The sequence below is a fragment of the Amblyomma maculatum genome, chromosome 10 (genome assembly GCF_055883805.1).
Source record: "Amblyomma maculatum isolate TAMU_Amacu chromosome 10, ASM5588380v1, whole genome shotgun sequence".
In the NCBI taxonomy this organism is placed as follows: domain Eukaryota; kingdom Metazoa; phylum Arthropoda; class Arachnida; order Ixodida; family Ixodidae; genus Amblyomma; species Amblyomma maculatum.
This window is the reverse complement of record NC_139353.1, coordinates 97,377,940-97,402,709: the sequence shown is the minus strand read 5'-3', so window position 1 is coordinate 97,402,709 and position 24,770 is coordinate 97,377,940. Positions and strand designations below refer to the sequence as shown.

The window sequence follows — 24,770 nt, the reverse complement described above, 5'->3', positions numbered from 1 at the left end:
CGCCTACGTGTATCTTTCTCCACAGCCTATACAGGCTATTTGGGTGTAAAAAGATTCTGGCTTGGCTTCTATAGTGTGTTGCTTGGATAACGTTGCCTACTGTGTCTATTCAAGAGACATGTATCTGCTTCATAAATTCGTATATAGAAATAAGGAACCTCGCACGCCCATTGTGGTTTTGGAAACTCCCCGGCGAGATTTTCTCCCTAGCAAATATGTTATAAAACCTCGAATTGGTTCTTGAATTTTCTAATCATGTTACATCTTCTTTTTTCCTCTGCTTATTTAAGGCATGTATACCTGCTTTACTTACTGGGAAAGAACCGAAGAAGTAAAGCGTGTCAGAATAAAAGTCTAGACTGTGTCAAATAAACTTTTTTGCTCGCTTCATCCGATTATCTAATATGAGAGATGTTATCTCTTATTTTCGCCTTCTCAGAAGAATTCAGACCTGCTTCAGTGTTGAAAAAATAGAAACTATGGACGCCACATGAAAGTTTTTAGCCTTCAAATATTATCATGAATGGCTGAGAGCTGGACTATGCCTTTGGTCGCAGAATGCTAGCCACCCTCAGTATCCTAGCACTAGCACTCATGCTAGCACTAAGCGCAGGTTATAGATGCATAAAGGTAACATTTTCTGCATACTCGCGATCGAAATCTGCCCTAAGCCAGCTAACTCGTTCTATCGTCATTATGAGGACGGTTTCCTGTTATTCGGAAGGTTATTCGAAACAACTTTGCACGTGACATTATTTACGCTACACCTTCCTGTAAACAATTTTCTATCATTTTCTTTACCATCGTCATGTTTCTTAAGGCACGGTATAACCTTGCCCTCTGCGTTGAAGCATTATGCAACCTTCTGTTGTCAATTTATTTCCTCTTCCTTCATTATTTTGCACCTCAGCTCTGTTACCATATATCCCATGATATGAAGGTAACTCAGGACCTTTCTCATGTGAATTTCTGCCGCTTCTAATATTGTAAATTCAGTACTTGGAACTATTCGAAGCTATTTAACCTAAAGGAAATTTATTAGGAAAGCGTTAAGAGGACGCATAGGCGTCACGTTTTGAGTGAAAGCGATAACACCTCAAACAGAACATTTGAATTCGGCCTAGTTCTTTTTGTTTCAACTGTTTATATTTTTAACGTCACTATTACCGTGACATCAGTGTACTTCCCAAACAAGTTTGCAAGCCATACGCACGACAACACGTTCACTGGGTGCTCCCCTCTCGCCCTTTGTACTAATCATATTAAAGAAAAAGTCGTCACCTTTGTGTTGTGTACCTCCTGGCATACCAAGGGTATGAGCACTAATTTCAGTGACGGCAAATTTATTTTTGAATTACAGTTTCTCAAACAGCCACTAATAAGGAACCACAGCGTATACTTTTGGCTTCATTTCATTATCACCTCATTCAGTTATCTTTTTTTAAATGTGGGGTGTTTGAAAATCTCGTGCAAGATGATGTGCTTGCGGCGTGATGGCCCTGTCAACCACACACAAAAGCGTGGTCAGCGTTGTTTCGGCAGAGGAAGCTGTACAACTGCCATAAAATAGGCGTCATTTTTAATTGTCAGCGTTGTTTCGGCAGAGGAAGCTGTACAACTGCCATAAAATAGGCTTCTGCGCAGCCTAAAGCGACGAGCATAGCATACTTCTCATTCTTGTAGTCAGGCTATTCTTGAAGCTGCTATCGAGCACTATGTGACTTATTGTCTGACGCTCATTCACTCTGACTGTCAAATGTTTTCTTGATTGAGTGGTGTCCAACAGTCTCGCTTCGGGCTAAGAAGGAAACACTGCAGCTAACTTGGTTCCCGCAAAGGTGCAGTCAAAATCGGATGAAACTGAACCATATATATCAAAAGTCTGTCTGTATAAAATATATAAAAAGACTTTTACGCCCGCGCGCGCGCGCGCGCGCGCGCACACACACACACACACACACACACACACACACACACACACACACACACACACACACACACACACACACACACACACACACACACACACACACACACACACACACACACACACACACACACACACACACACACACACACACACACACACACACACACACACACACACACACACACACACACACACACACACACACACACACACACACACACACACACACACACACACACACATACACACACACACACACACACACACACACACACACGCACACGCACACGCACACACACACGCACACACACAAACACACACACATATCATCATCATCATCATCAGCCTGATTATACCCACTGCAGGCCGAAGGCCTCTCCCATATTTCTCCACTTAACCAGGTTCTGTGCTAGCTGCATCCACTTGACCCCTGCGAACTTCTTAATCTCATCCGCCCACCTAACTTTCTGCCGCCCCCTGCTACGCTTTCCTTCCCTTGGAATCCAGTTTGTTACCCTCAGCGACCACCGGTTATCCTCTCTTCGCACTACATGTCCTGCCCATGTCCATTTCTTCTTAATTTCTTCTAGAATGTCGCTAACTTGAGTTATTTCTCTGACCTACTCTGCACGCTTTCTATCTCTTTATGTTACCCCTACCATTTTTCGTTCCATAGCCCTCTGGGTTGTCCTCAACTTAAGTAGAACTCTCTTGGTTAGCCTCCACGTTTCAGCCCCATAGGTGAGTGCTGGAAGTGAAAGTGCTGGAAGATATATATAGTGGCTGCACAGCAACCATAGTTTTGCATAAAGAAAGTAAGAAAAATCCCATAAAAAAAGGTATTAGGCAAGGAGACACAATCTCCCCAGTACTATTCACAGCTTGTTTAGAGGAAGTATTCAGAGACTTGGAATGGGAGCAGTTAGGGATAAGGGTAGATGGAGAATACCTCAGTAATCTGAGATTTGCTGATGAAATTGCCTTGCTAAGCAACTCGGGGGATGAACTGCAAATAATGATTGATGTCCTAGACAGGAAAAGTAGAAAGGTAGGCTTGAAAATCAATATGCAGAAGACTAAGGTAATGTTCAACAGCCTCGGGAAGGAACAGCTGTTTACATTAGGTAGCGAAATACTGGAAGTAGTAGGCGAATATGTCTACTTAGTACAGGTAGTAACCGCAGATCCGGACCATGAAAAGGAAATAACAAGAAGAATAAGATTGGGATGGAGCGCATTTGGCAAGCACTCGCAGATTATGACTAGCAACTTACCGGTATCGCTGAAGAGGAAAGTATACAACAGTTGCATCTTGCCTGTAGTCACTTATATATATATATATATATATATATATATATATATATATATATATATATATATATATATATATATATATATATATATATATATGTGGATGTTTGCGACTCAGGCTATGATAGACGCATGTATGTATGTATGTATGTATGTATGTATGTATGTATGTATGTATGTATGTATGTATGTATGTATGTATGTATGTATGTATGTATGTATGTATGTATGTATAATATATATATATATATTACTGGTGTATGCCTTATAAGAATGAGAAGCTGAATTCACCTCAAGCGGATAACTTATATTTAGATAACGTATGTGTGATTTGTTTATAAAATTTTTTGCCTAAACGGCGCATGAATGTCTCGCCGACTTACTCAGTTCTTTCTGGATGCTTGCAGTCACGAAACAGCTTGTCCAGTGCAAAGCCAGCCCTCTAATTTATTGCCGACAGCTCTGTCACTACCATCTCAAGGTACCGAATTCCAAGTAAATTAGCTATCTGGGATCTTACGTGTAAATTAAGAGAGAGAGCACGAGCACGAAATATTTGTATTTGTTTGTCGTTAGTGCCATTTTATTTGATAGCATTCTGCAACTTGTTATTCCCGCTAAAATAGAAAACCCCGTTAATTCTATCGTTTATTGTTAAAGATATGTCCAACAAAAGAAATTTTATTGCGTTCGTAGTAATGATATTCAAGGAAACTCAAATATAGCAATAATTTCTACATATAGCTTTTCAGCATAATGCATTAAGGAATGAAATTTGCCAAAAAGGCTTGTGTAATTTTGATTAGCTACTTACGTTGTACCGTGGGTTGTAGACCCCCACAGCCTGATAAGCTGTGATAATTTTCGGCAGCATCAGCCGCACCGTGGCGTTCCTGTAAGCTTTGAGAGCCTCGTTGCTGCGAGGCAAGAAAGGAGACAATAATGGGCAAATATTTGCATGGCCTCTTTTGTCTACACAAAAATAAAACTCCCCCAACTTATTACCGGTACCCGCTCATAAAGCTTGATTTATGTCAGAGCTCATGTGGTAGACAAAAAAAGGCACCGCAGGAAGAATAATTATTAGTATCAGGAGATATTTGAGGAAAGCTAAAAAACTTGAATTTATTTATTGTTGATAGCACTGGCCAGTAGTACTGTTACATATCGTCCATGTTCTTTCGTTTCGATATGTGCGAGTTGAAATAGCATAGGTTGCTATAATAAGAAAGTTAACTGCAAAAGCTGTATAGTGGGCGTGCTACTAGGAACAAAACGATTAGGAGCGTCAGTAGACTGGAAGCTGAAAACGCCATTCTGCGGCACGAACAGTGTTCAAGGAATCAACACCTTTTATAGTGGATGCACTGCATCTGCAGGGGAAAGCATGCTTTCCTTCCCATCTTCCTAAGATAAGCGGTGCTACTAGGTAAGTGCACAGGCGCAGAGGCTAACTTCGTCACTAGCTTCTTGTTGAAAATAACGATTTTTGCTCTTCTAAAAAGAATATAATATAAACTGAAATTTCTCAATACAAAGATGTTTTCTATTCGGTAACTTGCTTGTTATGAACAGCACACTAAATGCAGTTCAAAACTTTTCTCTACCTGAATACGCGAAGAAGTTTCATCCAACATATGAAAAGCTTTATAAAATTTTGGAGAGGCGCTGGTACATACCTGCCATTCTCGTCGGGCAGCTCGTCACCTGTCATTGTGTTCACATCCACGTCGGCGTATTGGGCAAAAAAGTGCGCCCCTGCGCATGGAGAATAGATTAGAAGCTTACACAAGAAACAAGCTATATTCAGTCACCACCGGATGTTTAACCTCTTCCCTCATCTAGAATTTTACATTTCTATGATTCCGAAGCCTTGACGATGCACTGTTCATTATCTCATAGATATGCTGCATTCATTATAGCCACTGGTCTGACAGACATCAGAGTTATATAGTGGAAGGTTGTGTATTCTCGGAATTGGCATGACTAGTACGCAAAAGTGAACATCCGCGTCGTTAGAAGCAGTGATCTCGGTCTTTCTATATGTGGAGCCAGGTGACGAGACCTAATTTCTCGTGGGAGTAAATCTGATTCCAATTAGGCAGAAATTAAAAAAAAAGTAAACGAAAGGAAAAACGGTGAGCAAGAGAGATACAGCTGCCCGTGTTTATCAACTGCGATACAAAACATCCGTTAGCTGAGAAGCTTTTATTTCAGGAGATTTGAGGCGACATAGCACCGAGAATGAGTCCGAACGAGTTGGTAATTATCATGGCAGTGTAATGAGGGTGCAAGCAAAAAGAATCCTAATTTAAAGATGTCCTGTTAGTCCTCAATTACAAATTTCCAGAGGCTTATATGCTTATGCCAGATTTGCCCTCATGCTGAATTGATGTAACTTGAAAAATTTACTTACGACTTTCCTCACTTTTTAATTATGCTCAGATTTATTGCTCATTATGCAGCTTCTCCATATTGTCTATGTCCAGTGTGACGTTGTAGTATTCAAACGCGCAAGAGTAATGAATGTCGTTCGCTCGTGTTATTACGTTTTCCCTTTGCTGCCTCCATGTTTCGTATTAACAAAAAACGTTTACGTTCCCTTCGCCCCCTTTGTTATTTTGTTTGTCAATCCTTTGAGTATTTTCAATCTTTCGCTTTTGTGAACTTCGCTGCATCTACTTGCGGGTCTTTTTATATTCCCTACTGGTCTTTTTCGGGATTTCATATCCACACGACAGTATATTCGTTTGAACGTGTTCAGTATTCCTGTTTCGTTTGCAATTTGCAGGTTTGTGTTGGCTATTCGTAGTTGGAACCAAAGTTTTGAGATTCTTTATTACTTTTCTCACAACGTCTTGTTTTTTTCAGTGCTTTTATTTAACGAAGCCTCCAATATTTTTCAGTCAATAGCCGTGGTATACATCGAAGCTTAAATAACTGTCTCAAAGTAGCTTCCAACGTTACCAGCATTCTGATGCTAAATGGGACGCTAAAGGGCAGCAGACCATCCTGAACAATGCATAAATAACGGTTACGTTACAATTTTAGTACAAATTCATGTGTGGATTTTGTCGACATCATTTTCCTTATTTCTGGATTACAGTAATGTCTCTTCCACCAAAGGAACCGCTCAAGCTTCTCGAAAGGGGAGAATGTTTCGCACCAGAGTCCCTTCCATCGTAGTGGAGTTCAGCGATGGTAATTATGCTGTCGCTGGCGGCGTAAATGAACCCACTCAGGTCATGGCTGTAACCGTAAATCCTCCCAATCCATTTGCCGTGGTATCCGCCAGGGGGGCCTGCAATAGCAAACGCGTATACAGAGTCAAGGCTGTCTTAGCACACAGCAGCACGACATTCACCCGGAGCTTTCTTTCGGCATATGCCTAGTAGATGATGCAACTGGATATTTATCCACCTGAGCAGCTCGACGTGCGGATTGTGGTCGCGGAGTTTCAGGCGAAATGCCTGAGTGTCACGTGTGCTAATCCCGATTCTGTAGCGTCAATTTCAAGCCACAGTTGCTTTGTTCAAGTACATGAATCTTCATTAGCCACACGAAGCTATCTCCGAAATGTGACTACAAAATACACATCTGTTAATGCCGCAGGTTGGTATGCAGTTACATCAAGCAGGTCAGCTGCATACTACCGCTCTTCATTATGTGTAGCAGGTAAATTGAGACATGTGGTATAGTGCAATTTAATCATGAGCAAATTTTACGATCCAAATCAAGGCACCCTAAATTTTGAAATACCGCAGAACGAATCCAAGTCCAGGAATTAGTAAAATTATTCCGTGTTGTACTATATGAAAGGGCAGTGGTTTTCGAACGAAAAAATCACTACAGCTGCCACGCATGTCTTAGATGCTAAGCGAACTGAAAATGAAGCCGATACTTACTTGCTTCTTTTTGTAATAACTATTGGTTATCATTATCTCCATATTCTGGCCCAATACCTTTTTGAACCTCCTGTTTTTATTTGTATACAGCAATATTCTCGCATCCTTCCTTTAGAGGTAAGGTAATACGTTTGATTGTGGTCTGCTTTCAACGCTATAGATTCAAGAGTCGCTCTGTGCTGTCGTCTTTGCGAGGCAAGCATTTCGGGCACGACTGTGGCTGGTGGCAGTTGGCCGAGATTTGTTTGGTCGGCGCGTGGTGCGATGTCACAGGACCAATTAAGTGGCATGACCTGCAGACTAGGGGTTCTCCTGTGAGAGGAAGGGGGGGGGGGGTAGAAATGACAGTCGAACCTACAGGCAGCACAAAACACGAGTGTGGTGCGCTGTCTCCTGTCTACTCAGCCACACTCGCCCGTACATATTTCCCAAAGCCAATCTAAATTTATGCCAGATGGCTTGACGTTATAATAGCAGTTTACGACTGCAGGTCAATGGGAATCTTCGAGACACAAGAGGCGCAAATTATAGTTTACTGTTTAGGTTTGTAGTGAAGAACGGTAACGGAAATAAGAAACCTCGAAAAAGCGCCGACTGGAGCCACAACAGACGAAGAAGAGCTGAAGTTGTGGCAGAAAAGGAACCGCGACACAAGCAGGACGAAGACGAGAAGTTAACAGGACGAGCGGTAACTAACAACTAATGTTTATTGGAAAACACCCGTAGCAGCAAAACGGGGGTCTGTGCGTGACACGGATGAAATAACCGAAATGAAAAATGTAGCAAGGAAAGATGATCTGTCGTCGAAGGTCTCTGAAACCCGACAATGGGGCCCATCTTCCAAAACACTGCCGAGAGTGCCATGGTTGCTATCTCTTACTGAACAAAGCCATTATCGGGAGAGGTAAAACGAGACAGGAAAGGGAGATTTTGGAAATGGCGCCTATGCGCAGACTTGGGTTCGACACGTGTGTAAGTGGTCCATCCGTGGCTCTTTTAGATAGAGACACGGTCTTTGATAAACCGGGTACGACTGCATTTTTGCGCTTTTCGGCTGTGTGCATGTGGTTATCTCGCATACCTTCGACTACAGATCATCTTCGCTTTTTCCTTTTGCTTTTTTTTTTGTCCATGACACGCAGACCTCCCCTTTGCTGCTACGGGTGTTTTTCAATAAACATCAATTTTTTAGTTACCGCTCGTCCTGTCCACTTTTCGTGTTCGTCCTCTTTTATCGCGGTTCCTTTTTTCCAGAACTACGTCGAAACAACTGGCCCAAAACTTCCCCCTGTTGAGAGCTGAAGTATCTCGGCAACATTAAGGCGACAACCTTTCTTGGCTCATGATAAAACTCTCGTGTGCGCGATAACTGTTTGTGAGATCTGTTCTTGTCTAGCATTCCTGTCACCTTCATGGCAACGTGGGGGGCGCGAACTATGCGCGGCATCGTAGCATCAACTCCACACTAGCAGGAAAGAGAAAAACTGCAACGAACGCGTGCCTAGGAACGCCACGTACCCGGAGCGATGATGTACCGTCCAATCCTACACTTGAAAGAGCGTTGCAACGAACGCATGCCAATGAAAGGAAATTTCCACTGTCCGGCACCGACTCTGGCATTGCCAGCAGGATCTATACAAGGCGCCTTGCGATCGACCGTGTGCCGCAGCAACACCCAGGCTTTCGCTTTACTGCGATGCATATTCTGCTGCGCTATCGGTAGTTTTTTTTTTACCCTTATGCTTAATTTGAGATCACATAAATTACATGGCCTAAATTTGGGGGTCACTCCGGCTACTCTCAGGAAGCTGCTGATTTAAAGGTTACCAAAGCAGTGCTTTAAAACAGATGTGGTTTTTTTAAGAGCGGATACCCTGCGTCTTCCTTCGAACTGTATTGGAAATGCGACAGCGCCTTAGTGGGACAGCTAGATGCCCAAAGCATGCGTTTTTAAGAACTAGATCGGACACCATCATTTTTTTTCAGTTCTACCTAGAATTGCGTGCAATCATTAATACTTGCTCCATAAACAACGTTGGAACTTGGCTTTCACCCGCAAATATTTTCCATTAAATAATTTGTTGGACAGCCCATATTGTTTCACGTATGGCGTTATGAATGCTGTACAATATGTTTTAGGGGTGTACTCAGTTTGTGCGCAGAAAGAGTAATGAAGTGTTTGGACGCCTCACCACGGGTTGAAGAAATAAAGGTAAGCGCGGGGCAGAACAAATGCAACGATTTACATGCAATTCGGATTTTTTTTTTTCAGGAATTGCGCTTGTCTTGGGAGACATGTCAGTGTTTCTATGCATTTCTTTCACACCTCTTCTCACCACACTGTCACTCATCGCGTTCACTTCCTTGTAATCTTTATTTTTCCCAGTACAGACTAAAAGGCCAGATATTGGTCTTTCGGCCTTTCGGCTTACCGGCCTGTGTTTCTTTTCTGAAACATATTTAACTATTTTCCTCGATCAAAAGAATGACGCGGAAGCGTGATGGTTCAGTCTGTTTCTGCTTTTCCGAACCGTCATTCTTGCATGAAATCTATCGGCAGCGCATAAAAAAGCGTTTAAATTGCCGCATGTTAGCTCCATACTTCCACACAGGCTCAATCCCCGAAAACCGTTTTCAAGAATCTGGAATATTACCCGCGCACTGCCGTCTTTTCCCAAGCAGCAGCATCCTTTCCGCGCGTTGGCACTTTCCCAACGCCTAAAGGTCTTGAAGTTGCCGAGGATTTCTCCTCGCACATTGCTGGAAGCACATCTGTAGTACCGAAGCATTGGTGTGCCCCTCCCACTTTTGATGATTGCCTAGACGTTAAACTCACGCTGCATGAACTCAAAGCTGCGCTCTCTTCTGCAAGCATTCTTCCACAGAGCCGGATGGAATTACCTGCAGTGCGCTTCTTCACATGTGGCTGAAAGCAGAAGAAAAGCTCTTAACCTGGTTTAACCATGCTTGGTTCACTGCCAGTGTTCGACTATGTCTACCATGATGCAATATTACACGTTCTTGAGAAATGTGGGATTAGCGGACGTCTCTTCAGTGGATAGCAAGCTACTTGAAGAACCAGACAGTTTACATGACGACTGATGAAGGTGACACGGCAGATCATCATGTTACTCGGGGTGTCCCTCAGGGAGGAGTGCTAAGTCCTATATTATTTAATCTCGTGCTCTTTGGCGTATTTCATGAACTACCCTGCACAGTTTCCGTATTTGCCTATGGCGACGACATCTGCATATAAGCATCAAGTGTCACGCGTCCGCAAGTACAAGCAAAATTGCAGTGTTGAGTGCAAATTGTGTCTGCGTGCCTGCGTAGTCAGGGACTTGATCTATCGCCAAAAAAAAGCGCCAATTTGGATTTTACACGCAAGTTAATGATGTGGCACCCCGTGAAAATTGATGACCAAGCCACTCTTACGTGACATATCATAAATTCCTGGGTATCGCTATAGACCACGACCTGTCATGATCAAAGCACATCTCTTTGCTCCACAGAAACCTGGACAGTTTTACACTCGCTGTAAGCTTTATAGCTGGCAAATTCTAGGGTCTGTCTGAGCGATCTTTACTTCGCCTGTACCAGGCACTTGTGGTTGCATATTTAATATATTATGCACCGCTTCTTTCGGAGATATGACTGAATGCACTGCGACACTGAAAAGCGTTCAGGAGCGTCCATTAGGAGTGTGCTTGGATGTACTCTGCACGACTTCGGCGTTAGTCCCAATCTAAGAAGCCCGCGCCTGTTCCGCCCGCTTCTATGTCCATTAGGAGCCACTACGGGTGCATCTGCGACTCATAACTCGGTATAATCACCATTCTTTTGCCAAAATTTGTAGCGTGCGTCTAGATGTATCTTATTCGAAAGATCTCAGGATGCAATGGATTGGAATACCTACAAACTACATGCCCCACTAAATTTCGGCAGTGTCATTATGGAAAATTCAAAAACCTAACGTCCGTGAATATATTCCTAAATACCAAAAACGTCGCACGTCGCAACAGTTGCACTCAAACATGCATTGAGATCACTATTCATATATGAGATACATGACAGTTGGCAATGTCATGTATCTCATATATGCATAGTGACTCAATGCATGTTTTTGTCGACTGCTCAGTGACGACCACCTCTTCACTAACGGTGTTAATATGGTGCCTGGAAGCGCGTATAACCAACTGTTTAAACGTGTGCATAAAACATCATCCACGGCGATTGAACTGGAAGATATAGGAGAGGCCATCCGCTACAATGATCCGCAGAAGGTAAATACAACCTGCACTACAGACTATACAAATTTGCGTGAAATCTAGTACCATGAGCACCTAGTCGGGCAAATTGTTGTTCTGCTTGCTGAGGCCTTCCAGCGTGTCCACGTCGTCAAGTTTCATTGGATCCCCAGCTATTGCAGTATCGCAGGTAATGAAAGTGCTGATGTAGAAGCCAAGCTGGCTCATGAAGACCAGTCTTCCATACACCTCTTTTTCTCAAGAAATGATGCCGTGGTCTTACTGGCCCATTCAATGAATTCTGCTGCATCTACACTAGCAAATTACAAACCATCATCAGAACTGCATCTCTCGGCCATATGCAGGCTGGCGACTTCACGTACCATCTAAAGATATGCGGCATCAAGAAACTCTGTTCCATCGGTTACGGCTTAGAGTCGCGTGCACCAAAGCCTACCTCCACAAGCTCGGAGCTGAAGCAAGCCTGAATTGCGTGACTGCAACATTCGAGTCAATTTTTCATATTAATTGTCAGTGCCCTACCTATAGTAAAGCCAGGAGGGCCTTGGAAAATGCTCTCAATCAGTTTGACAGCCGCCTTCTCTTTGTAAAAAAAAAAAATAACTCTAGGTGCCAGGGCGAACCAAACAGATAACTGCTCCACGATGAAGATCGTCTTAGATTTTATAAGTGAAACGGGCCGAGATTCCCGCCTGTAACCTTCGCGTGGTGTGCTGTGAAGTGCGCGAGTATCACACGTCCATACGTGCTTGTTCTGAAACATGTGTCAGTGCATTTTGAGCGTTTTCTGCTGAAGTGCCTCGTGTGCGTGCCTCTGCGTTTGTGACGGCATGTGTGTAGAGTGACAAGTGGTGCATCTCCAAGACATATGCGACAAGTTGCGTTCTACGCGTGTGCATGGCCTCCTCAAGTGCACGAGTACCACGCGTGCATGTGATACTTTGATATTTTCTGGAGACGTGTAACGTGTGCGTGTTTCTGCGTTTGTGCTGGCATGTGATAGTGTAGAGTTCTTTCTAATTGTAGCGGGGTTTGTTCAGTGACAAGTGGTGTGTGCCTCAGACATGTGCTGCATGTTGCGTTTTACGAGTGTCGTTATGTGTGTGCATGGTCTCAACTAATTTCACAAGTGAAACCTCACTGTACTATGACATCATCACCCTTCATTCACACCCTGCATCGCTTTCCCTTCCATCTCCTCCCTTCCCCAGTGCGTAGTAGCAGGCCAGGCTCTCTTTACCGCCGGCTGACCTCACTCCTTTTTTTCTCATTGAAACACACATACTCTCTCTCTTTCAACTGAAAGCTCCAACATTATGTGAAAGGCAACCTGAAACAGATATCCTCGTTTTCACCCAGTCGTGGGATTTCGCCTGCGGGGCTTAGAGGTATAGGGCTTCTGAGTCGGGACTCAAAGGTAGCTGGTTCAATTACCACCTCCTGCCAAGTCCTGCGCTTCCAGCCTTTTCTCGCCTCTCCACCTCGACCTAGACCGATAACAAGCCACCCTGCTCCGCAGGTTATATACACACTCAATTCTTAGTCGCTCAAGGCTATCACTAATAACTAACGGGGAATACAACCCCGCATGTCTAAATTACAAAAAAGGGAGAACCCGCCACTCAGGCGCACATCCTCTGGGGATGCGAAAATAACCCGCCCCCAAGGGTCCTCTTGCCAGGTTCCTCGCGGAAAGCTGGCACCAACACCTCACCAAGTCAGTCAAGAACACACACACACAACTTGCACTTATTTCGTGGGCCCAGGATGTTGCCCCCATCTGGGGAAAATGAAGTTGTTTCTCTCTCTCTCTCTCTCTCGACCTGCCTTCAAGCCGAGGTATGCTCGTGATTTTTTGGCCACAACCTGCACGCTGCATTTCAAGATTGGAGATTGGGGAGCTTAGCGCTCTGTCTTAAACTGACGCTTCCACTCCAGTATGAACATTAATGTTGAAGTTCTTATGTTCGTTTGTCGCGCTCATAATGGCGGGCTTGAAAACGCTATGCTAGGTTTAAGAGAGAATATTCTAGGTGCCGTTTTAGACCCCTAAAATTCAATGAGGCGAAAGCCTTTATAGGGCGGCGAGCAGTAGGTCTACCCTACGGCCCTCTTCTCTATCTTGCTTCTTTCACGCCCACCTTCCTTTTTTAGAGCGCCGCTCTTTGGTGCCCGCTCCTGCGTTTCAAGTCGTCACCATTGGCTTTGCCGTCGCCCTCGTAACCAGATACGTCATCGATCATGACGTCATTATCGAATGTGATGTCATCATGATGCCACATTCGGCCATGTCTAATAACCGGAATTGATAATGACGCCACATCTCGTCATGACTAGTGATGACGTCCCGAGGAGATTCACGCACCTATGAAGCTTGCCAAGTCGGGCGTTCGATCCAGGTGTCCGTGCGGCACCTTTCATTTGCAGCTTCCTCGAACGCCGCACCACAGAGCATATAGAAATAGACGCAGTGCAGCTGTAAGCCGTCATTGCACCCGCCACCGCTTCGGCGGTGGGTGACGGCTATTGTTGTTGTGGCGCGAGTATTTCTCTCAGTCTTCGTTTTCTTTCTTCTCGATTATTTCTTGTCCACACGAGGCAGCGGAGGTGGCTCAGCTACAGAGCTAATACCAGGCCCGTGCATTTTCTTTTCCTTCTTCCTAAGGCCACAACAACAACAACAATGGTACAGCAGGGCGGTGGTGGTGTAAACTTTATTGGTCATAAAAATGCAGCTTTATGGCCTATGGGAGGGGCCCGCGCAACGGGTTCTCCCTTACAAATGATGTGCCAGCCCCTGGAGGGTCAGCCTTTTAGTTAGGTGCACTGGGGATTGTGAGTCGCTGAACTTGTAGCGATGAACTCGACATCAGTTGTTTCCAGTAGCGAGTGCCACCTGTGGGGAGGGAGGATGTGTGTATGTGGAACAGGTGAGTAGTACATAAAAGAAATTAGTTGGCCTGCCGCATGGTCGGCAGGAGGCGGAGAAAAGGTCGAGGAAACGTCGGTGTATGGGAGTGTACGAGTTTGTAGCCGCCGCCACAAAGTTGATTGCATGTTGGATAGTGATGGATGAGGAGATGCGTATATCTGTAGATTGAAGCGATAGTATTCAAGAATGTCTGTGAAGTTTAGCAGACCCTCCGCATCGACGGAGGCGACTGGGTGCTCACCCGTCCGGAAGGTAAGATGTCGGCGAGGGCTTGTGCCTCTTCGTTTTCGGGTAGTCCCGCATTGGCTGGCGGGTCCAGCGCCTGCGTATGGCGCTGCCCTGCCGAGAGTTGCGTCCAGAGATAATATTTAGGATGGCTGTTTGAAAGTCAGATATAATTTTGGTGTCGCCCGAAGAAGAGATGGCTACAGCGATATCTTCAGCCGTGGTTATAGATTGGCAGCCGTCGCAGTGAACAGCCACTATAGCTGCCTGTGCGCCTGATGCATATAGCGAGGCATCAGCGTATAAAACATTGAGATCCTCTCCATACAGTCTGTGAAGTGCCGCTCGGACCTTCCTGCGTTTTTCATCGCGTTCTGGGTACATGTGTTTTGGAAGAGGGTATCTATAGTGCAGCTCGTGTGGGAGCGGAGAATTGGGTCAGTGCCGGATATTCCACCAACGAGCGATAGATGAAGGGACTGCAAAAGAGCTCGTCCCGCAGGGGTTCGCGTGTGTCTGGCTAGTTGTGCCGTTTTTATTGCTTCACAGAGTTCCTCGAAAGTCTTGTGCATTCCTAGTCGTAGGAGGCGCTCTGTGAAAGCACTCGAGGGAAGACGTAAAGCGGTACGCGTGCTGCCCCTAATCAGGCCATCTAAGCATTCCCTATCTTTCGTTAGGAGCGGGAGGTATGGTAGTGCATATGAAGCTGGCCACCCTGTATACGCAGTGCCTGATGTCATCGACGGTACTGGAACCATGGAAGAATGCAAACATTATCCTCATTCATAAGAAAGGTGGCTCTAAGGACCTTAAAAATTACAGACCAATCAGCTTACTGTCTGTTACGTATAAGGTATTTACTAAGGTAATCGCTCATAGAATCAGGACAACCTTAGACAGCAATCAAGCGAAGGATCAAGCAGGTTTTCGGAAACGGTACTCTACTATCGATCATATCCATACCATCAATCAGGTGATAGAAAAATGCTCGGAATATAACCAGCCCAATTTACATAGCATTCATTGATTACGAAAAAGCATTTGACTCAGTTGAAACCTCTGCGGTGATGCAGGCATTGCGAAATCAAGGGGTAGACGAGCCGTACGTGAAATTGCTGGAAGATATATACAGTGGCTGCACAGCAACCATAGTTCTGCATAAAGAAAGTAACAAAATTCTCATAAAGAAAGGTGTTAGGCAAGGAGACACAATCTCCCCAGTACTATTTACAGCTTGCTTAGAAGAAGTATTCGGAGACTTGGAATGGGAGCAGTTAGGGATAAGGATAGATGGAGAATACCTCAGTAATGTGCTATTTGCTGATGACATTGCCTTGCTAAGCAACTCGGGGGATGAACTGCAAATAATGATTGGTGACCTAGACAGGAAAAGTAGAAAGGTAGGCTTGAAAATCAGTATGCAGAAGACTAAGGTAATGTTCAACAGCCTCGGAAAGGAACAACAGTTTACATTAGGTAGCGAAGTACTGGAAGTAGTAGGCGAATATGTCTACTTAGGACACGTAGTAACCGCAGATCCGGACCATGAAAAGGAAATAAGAATAAGATTGGGATGGAGCGCATTTGGCAAGCACTCAGAGATTATGACTAGTAGCTTACCGGTATTGCTAAAAAGGAAAGTATATAACAGTTGCATCTTACCTGTACTCACCTATGGGGCTGAAACTTGGAGGCTAACCAAGAGAGTTCTACTTAAGTTGAGGACAACCCAGAGGGCTATGGAACAAAAAATGCAGGGGTAACATTAAGAGATAGGAAGCGTGCAGAGTGGTTCAGAGAAATAACTCAGGTTACCGACATTCTAGTGGAAAGTAAGAAGAAGAAATGGGCATGGGCAAGACATATAGTGCGAAGAGAGGATAACCGATGGTCGCTTAGGGTAACAAACTGGATTCCAAGGGAAGGAAAGCGTAGTAATGGGCGGCAGAAAGTTAGGTGGGCGGATGAGGTTAAGAAGTTCGCAGGGGTCAATTGGATGCAGCTAGTACAGAACTGGGTTAAGTGGAGAAATATGGGAGAGGCCTTCGGCCTGCAGTGGGTATAGTCAAGCTGATGATGATGATGATGTAATTCTTCTGGAAATGGTACCACATGTTTGATCAGCCTGATTGTGTGTTTGGGGTGCTTTTAAACTGATTGACTTGTATCAGTGTGAAATCGGTGGGTCGTGTGAAAATGCGTAGTATACGAATGTTTGGGACTGTGGTAATTGATCCTGAGCTCAAATTGCGCCGAATATTAGGTGCTGCGCCAGACGTTCGGTGAGGTTTGTATATGAAAAGTGCCGATTTCCTGGCGGAGCATGACAGCTCTCTCTCATTTACATAGGTGGAAAAGATATTTAGCGCTGCTTGTAAACGGTGCTCTATCTCCGTGTCACTACCTCGCCATGTCCAGATCGTAATGCCATCGGCATAAAAGCTGTCACGCAGGTTCGGTACTGAATCAAGTAATTTGGGTAATCCCGAAATGGTATATTAAAGAGGGTCGGAGAGAGGACCGCTCCCTGTGGTACCGCTCCCTCCTCGTGCACCGAGAGAAATGTCACTGAGGGAGTACGGGCCGAATGAAAGATAAGCGGTATGGGTACTGAAGAAATCAAGAGTGAAGTACATACGTTTTTCAACACCAAGGGATTGAAGGTTCGTTGAGATAGCTGCATGGGTAACTTGATCAAAGGCCTTATTGATGTCTGCAGCCAATATTGCTTTGGTCTCCTTCGTTTTGGATTCTAGTATATGATGTTGTAATTGGAGGAAGATGTCATGTGCAGCCAAACATGGTCTGAAACCGAACACACTGGTAGGCAGGAGCTCATTATCATCCAAGTAGTTGCTCAGTCGTATCTGAACAACATGCTCGAAGAGTTTGGCTACGCATTAAGAGAATGAGATGGGTCGGAAATTTGTCTCGTGGAGCGGCTTTTCTGACTTTGGAATGAAAATAACTTTCGCTGTTTTCTGCTGAGGAGGTAGAAAGTCATTTTTCCAGCAGTCATTAAAATAGGCTGCTAGAGCTTAAATGGAGGGTGAGTACAGATTTCGTAGTGCCCTGTTCGTGATTCTGTCCAGTCCGGGGGTGGAGGATGCGTCAGGGTCGTTGTTTAAAATTGGTTGACAGCAAAGAAAAGGCGCAGTATGAGTCACAATTCTGCGCGGACAACTTAACCGAGCTGTAAAGAAAAGGAGAAATGTGGCAGTGAAAAAAAGAGAAAGAGGTGCCATACTGGAAAGCTTCGGAGGACCACAAAGCTTCCCTCAAGACAGTCAAGAACTACTCGAGGAGTTGCTCTTGAAGGAATACGTGTATAAAATTTAAAAATGAGTTGTCTCTAAGTCTACATACATTTCTTGCTCAAAATTTTTTCCTAAATCTGTCGAAAAGGTGAAACAGCTGAGTTGCACTCGAATTTCGCCTTAGGTAGTAACGTAATCATCGGCAAATATTTTCCTTACGGCTCGGTTCAGATGTCCGCGGCGAACTGTGACAAATACAGCGCCTTTTCTATCCCGTAAACCAATTTGAAACGCCGCTGATGCCTGCTGTACCGGATCCGCCTGTGTATGCTATATGGTGCAGAGTTCGAGGAAGCGCCAAACGAAAGGCGCAGCACACCGTTCATGACGAGGTGCGGTGCTATGACCGAATGTGGCGTCATGATGATGTCAGTTCTGGGTATTATACGTTACCGGATGAAACGCCATCATGATGTTTCATTCGGTTACGTATAATACCCAGAAATGACGTCATCATGACGCCACATCTTGTCATGACGTCGCAAACTGGTGACATCACCTTCTCGCGGTATCCTGCGGAATATCGCAAAGAAGTGGGGCACTTCTCGCAGACGTATGCATGGACACGCCACTTTGGTGAGGCGACAAAGACGCTGGTAGGAGACGACGCTCCTGGTATAGCAGATAGCCGACTGCTCCCCATGTGGGACGCTAAACAAAGCATGGAACGCAGGCTGAAGAAACAAAAGTGGAACAAGAATTTTAGAAGACGAATCGCGAGGCATAACAAGGAAATTGAAAGCTACGCGATCAAATTGTGCGAACAAAACTGGCTCAGCAGATGCGACGAAATGGAGGGAGGCATGAATCTCTCCAAAGCGTGGGGCATGCTCCGGCATCTGCTGGACTCAACAAATTCAAAAACTCAATCGGGAATAAGATTGGCAAAAGTCAGGCACACCTTTGAAGCTGGAGATGCGGCGTTTATGAATAAGTTAGTAAAAACCTATGTTGCAAACAACCAGCGTTCCCCACTCCCGAGCTACGGTGGCACACCCAATGAGGCGCTTGACGCCCCCATCACGGAGGCAGAGGTAAGGGCGGAAATTATAAGACTAAAAACTAAATCAGCCCCGGGCCCCGATGGGATCACCAATAAAATGCTAAGGAATCTAGACGATGACTCTATTAGTCTACTAACGGAATTCATTGGAAAAGTTTGGAAAACGAGCCAGTTGCCAGATCAGTGGAAAACGGCAAACATAATACTAATACCCAAACCGGGAAAACCCCCGCAATTGGAAAATTTGAGACCGATTTCCCTAACCTCATGCGTAGGGAAGTTGCTGGAGCACGTAATACAGACAAGATTAACGTGCTTTATGGAGCAAAACAACCTGTGGCAGCACGAAATGGTCGGTTTCCGACCACACTTGTGCACGCAGGACGTAATGCTCCGACTAAAGCATGATATCATAGACTCGCGATCGAGAGACGCCAAAGTGATCCTGGGCCTAGACCTCACCAAGGCCTTCGACAATGTCAGGCACGAGGCTATTCTCGAAGGGCTCGAAGTGCTCGGAGTAGGGGAGAGAACGTACAACTACATAAAAGACTTCTTATCGGGCAGAAAAGCCTGCATGATATTTCAAAATTTAGAATCTCCTACGATAGAGTTAGGAAGCAAAGGCACACCGCAGGGCTCAGTGCTATCGCCTTTTCTATTCAACGTGGCAATGAGAGGCCTCCCGGGTAAACTTAACCAAATCAAGGGGCTAAATTTTAGCATGTATGCGGACGATATTAACCTCTGGATACACCATGGGAGCGATGCGAGTACGGAGGAACGCCTGCAAGCAGCGACCGACATCATTGTCGATTACGCGGCTAAAAGGGGACTTTCGTGCTCCCCGCATAAATCTGAGTTGTTCGTTTATAACCCGAAGTACCTCCGCTGCAAGAATAGCGGGGAGTTTCATATTCAGGTGGAGGGCAAACCGGTGCCAAAAGTAGATCAGATCAGGATTTTGGGGATGGTCATTCAATCCCACGGTCACAACGGAGAGGTCCTGAAAAAATTAGAAAGTTACGCGATGCAAACCCTCGGGCTCTTGAGGAGGGTCGCCACTAAAGGAAGAGGCCTCAAGGAGAGAAATTTACTAAAACTAATCCAGGCATACGTAATAAGCAGAATCAGTTACGCCACGCCCTACCTGGACATCAAGGCCGGCGAAAAAGAGAAGTTAGACTGCCTGATTCGAAGATGCGTTAAGAAGGCGCTAGGACTGCCCATGGGTACCTCGAGCGAACGACTGCTCGAACTCGGGGTGCATAACACGTGGGCAGAATTGGCGGAGGCAGTGCGAGTCTCCCAATTAGAGAGACTAAGCACGACCGAGACGGGCAGGGTAATTCTTGCAAAAGTAGGCCTCAACCCAGACAGGGGAGTTCAAAAAAAAGTCACAATTAATAGTGAAATCAGGAATGCCTTGGTAGTCCCCCCCTTCCCTAGGAATATGCATCCAGAATTTAATGTCGAAAGAAGGGCCAAACGAGCTGAAGCCCTAGAGCGACGGTTCAAGAACATGGGAGCAAAGGAAGTAGTCTATGTTGATGCGGCAAGTGGCAGAACAGGTGCGGCGGTAGCTTCGGTAGTCGATGGCCGAGGGGCACCGGTATCCGCGGCAGCCATCAGAGGCCGCAACATAGAGACTGCGGAGGAAGTTGAGATAGCGCTAGCTTGCGTAGGAACAGAAGCCAAGTTCATAATTAGCGACAGCAAAACTGCCATTCAAAATTTTGGGAAGAGGAGGATATCGCCGGAGGCGGCCAAAATCCTCACCCAAAGAACAATAAATAGGAAAATGCAGTTGATTTGGACACCCGCTCACGCTGCCGTCCCTGGTAACGAGGCGGCTCACGAGCTAGCCCGAGCTCTCTACTTCCGGGTAGCCGTCGAGCCCCCCGAACACTGGGCATACGACGAGCGTCTGCAAAATTACGGGGAAATCATCGACCATTTTAAACTGGGACGTAGACTGGTACCCCCGCCAGATGTTAGACTTAATAATAGAGAAGCTGTCGCGTGGAGGCGGCTACAAACTAATACGTTCATGCACCCGGTCTGGGCGTTTCACGCGCTACCAGACTTTAGGGACAATGATCTCTGCAAACACTGTGGGGCGAGAGGGACCCTCGACCACATAATTTGGGAGTGCCCACAATCTCCAGGGATAGGGCAAAATATTACAAGTAGAGAAGCCTGGGATACCCTGCTGCGAAGCGCGGACCCTGCGATCCAGCACCGCACCGTCCATCTGGCGGAAGAGGCCGCAAGAAGCCAAGGGCTACCTGCCAGCCTCTAATCCGCGGGCGCACGACTCCCCGTTTCCGATGGAATTAAAAGTTGTACAACCAACCACTGGCGAGCCATGAGCCATTAAATTTATTCGCCTTAATATTCACACGCACGGCAGTAAAATTAACTAATCTATGTTCATTACCCCATGAGAGCGGGTAACATCGAGTAGGGACGGTACTAAAGGCAAGTCTATCAAAAAAACCGTTTTCGTGTCAAGCGCAGCAAGCGTTACGAAAAAAAACAGTATGCGGACACTTAAGCTTCGACTTCAAAGGAGCGGAAATATAGGGTTTATTGCTCCCGTTTGTGGCTTTCATTTGCAGATCCTCCTCTACATACGTGCGATTTGCAACTCACTTTTTTAGTTTGTGCCACCATTATCCCTCACACACCTACGAGCATGCAGTCGTACTTTCATGCAGTCATTAAGAAGCACCGGACCCAGAAATGAACTTCCTTCTCTAGTGATGCCGTAGGTACAGATCCGTCAACTCAGGTTGCACGTGTGAGCACGGGAACGCTCTCTTCGATGTATTAGTGTGTGCTACACTAGTGAACGCGAAGGACAGTGATGGCCGACGTAGAGAACCTCTCCTAGGTCCGTCTGTACGTGCGCTACTTTTTTCTTTCAACATTTCGGCGTGTTAGAGGCTACGAGGCTTCAAAGCCTCCGACTCCTCAGAGTTGCCGATCCCGTACGTGCCTGCGTGGGCCCGGAACGAGAACCACTAGTCTAACTCGGCATCTAAGGGCCGAGTATGCCAAATTTCTAATCCCGCCCTACTTTCTCAAAGGCGAAACCCGAGTTGGCAGCGACCGCTGACATGGCCATGCTTTAAGGCCACGTAACATCACACAACCCGGCGACTAATCAATGCATGGTCATGTAAGCAGGTATCGCTCATCGGATCCATGTCCTTAATTTTGCATTCGTAGCGGCGTGAACCCCGACTACGCGCACGCTGGAGTTTCTGGAGAATGTTAAGTATGTAGGGGAATCCGCATGGTGGAGAAGCTTTGCAATAAGGACGTAATCACTCACTGACATACATCCGAACGCCGTTGTAGCGTATGGCTGCGCTTGGGCGGATGCCAATAAGTAATTACTCCCTTATTAAACATCTGCGCCAGCTTAAAGAAGAAAGGCTAAGTGGATTACCCTAAATATTTGACCAACAACATTTCCACTTCCAGTTATTGACCCTTTCGCTCACGCCCTACCATCTGTTCTGCCTACCGTCCTGGTTATCTCAGTTGGTGGAGCGACTACCTCGGAAAGGCGGTGGTCCCGGGTTCGATCCCCGGACTAGGACGAATTTTTCTTTATCTGCAAAGTTTCTGAAAAAGGTGTACAGCTTTCCTTTGTAGCTGCATGACTGTGCTCGGATGGATGTCAATGAGTAATTACTCCCTTATTATAGTTTCTGGAGAACGGGTCCTTTAACGCTGTTCCATAGAAAGCGGCGTAAATGTGATGAAATATGTATTCAAAATAGTAAAATCATTCAGGAGAATATTCGGGTAAGTAGTTAAGCATAAATTGTACGTTTGCATGCATGAAGTCTCTTGTGACTGTTGTCTTGATTTGCAATTTCCTGGAATTACATAGCGCGGCCACATTGATTCCTTTTATCCCTAATAGATATCACGTAATATATTGTAGGCGAAATATTATAATAGGCGCTAGGAGGCGAAAATAAATATGCGCGAATGAGGTACAAATATACAAACAATCTGACATGTAGAATGGAAACTCAAAGGCCTACAATCTAGTAATGGTATTCCTCGTGCGCACTACGATGAAAACTTAGCCCGCAGAAAGAAGGCGCATGATCCACGCAGTTTTGAAGGTGAATGTAATAGTGCAAACTTACAGCTTTGTGTTCCAGGAGGGTGCGTCGGAGAGAGAGTTCGCCGCTGTGGCTGTCTGGGTTCTGTGAGAAGAGGCGCATTAAAATTATGAGCACAGCATTAGTATAAACAAAGATTAAAAAAAATCAAACAAGGTGAGGGCTTAGTACAATTCAGTATTTCAGTTTATTGGAAATACAGCGAAAGTGTTTGGTTAAGGAAGTCAATCTTTGCACTCCTGGCACCTCAGGCGCCAAAGGTTTACTTCCTCGTTTAAGGACGCCAACACTAAAGTTGCAAAGCACAATGGTTAGTCGAAGTATAGCTGAAGTAGAGCAGCGACAGCTACTATACCCTTTACGGTTGCTCTTGATTGCCGCAACTGAAAAAGTTTTGGGTACTAGTCAGAGAAGCTTCTATTGTGCATAGCGGTGACAATGACTGAGATAAGAAAACACCTGCGAGCACTACAATATATCACGTAATGAGGACAAAGCTGTGAGCAACAAATGAGGATGCCTGAACTTCATTGGAATAAACTTTTTACTGTGCTCATTTGTGCCCGCACGGGAACAAATTGATTGTCGGCGGCTACACCAACAATCCTCCTCGGCGGTCATAGGTCTACAAATCTTTGTTGAGCATGTAAACGCTAGATCTAAATGCGGCTAAGAAATATCTAGATAAAGAAGCAAACGATGACCAGCATAATCTTGGACATTGAGGAAACACATGAGAGTGGCTGGAATCTTCAGGATACATCTCGACGCACCTTGGGCGACAAATAACTCGACACACCCAAGCATGAATAAACAAAGAATACAGAATCGATCCGTGCGCTATATTTGCAGTAATAAGGCTGCATGCCCGCTGCTGTCGTCTAAGAACAAAGATTTGAATGGTTCCCGGCAATAGGTTGTCTCGTGGCTGTGACAATGCCGTGGTCACAAAAAAACACACAGGCGTCACACAGGCGTAGAAGCACTGCACCACCGGGGTGGTACAGTGGTAAGACGCCCGACTACTGTCCGGAGTTCCCGGGTTCGAACCCGACCACGGCGGCTGCGTATCGATGGAGGCGAAACGAAGTGGCGTCCGTGTGCTGTGCGATGTCAGCGCACGTTAAAGATCCCCAGGTGGTCGAAATTACTCCGTAGCCCTCCACTACGGCTGCCCTTTCTCTCTTTCCACTTTCACTCCCATCTTCATCCCTTCCCTTTTGGCGCGGTTCAGGTGTCCGCAGAGCATGTGTGACAGATACTGCGCCTTTCCCTTCCTGTTAACCAATTACATATAGAAGCACTGAAATAACTCTTTAATGGGCTGACTTGCGATCTCAAAATAACTGAACTCGGCAGGGTCGATAGCAGCAAACGTGCTCGCTGGTTGTCTAATTACGAACCCCCTCGCATGCGTCAACGCTCAATTTAAAGGCGACGCAGAAACATCTCCATAAAGCCGAAGTGACTAGCGCACAATGAAGAAACAAGCGTGTGGCCGGAGTCGTTAGGGCACATCTCGGCGCGTCTTTGGCGAAAAAGGAACTGACATACGAGTGGTATGGTCGGTTTAAGTCAAAAGAGTCAGTTAGGTGCGGTCAATAGCCAGGGCCAACTTACGGCCCTTCGGAATTTCGGTTATGTAGTCTACGAAGGACGGGACGCGTTGAAGTCTCCCATAATTAGTAATAAGTTCTGACGTAGCTTAGCAAGCTGAGGCCGTCGTGGAAG

The 24,770-nt window shown here is 45.6% G+C and overlaps 1 protein-coding gene across 4 annotated transcripts in view; it reads right to left on the bottom strand.

Annotated features, from left to right (window-relative positions):
* The window catches only part of LOC146177074 (uncharacterized), a 65,063-nt gene that overhangs the window by 15,640 nt on the left and 24,653 nt on the right, over positions 1-24,770 (bottom strand). For all 4 annotated transcript variants that reach the window (XM_084583090.1, XM_084583089.1, XM_084583087.1 and 1 more), the window contains 4 exons: positions 23,064-23,123; positions 6,408-6,542; positions 4,921-4,999; positions 4,056-4,158 (listed from right to left, as the gene is read on the bottom strand). In XM_084583090.1, the coding sequence (XP_084439216.1) occupies positions 4,056-4,158; positions 4,921-4,999; positions 6,408-6,542; positions 23,064-23,123 (377 nt within the window). The remainder of the gene's footprint in view (positions 1-4,055; positions 4,159-4,920; positions 5,000-6,407; positions 6,543-23,063; positions 23,124-24,770) is intronic.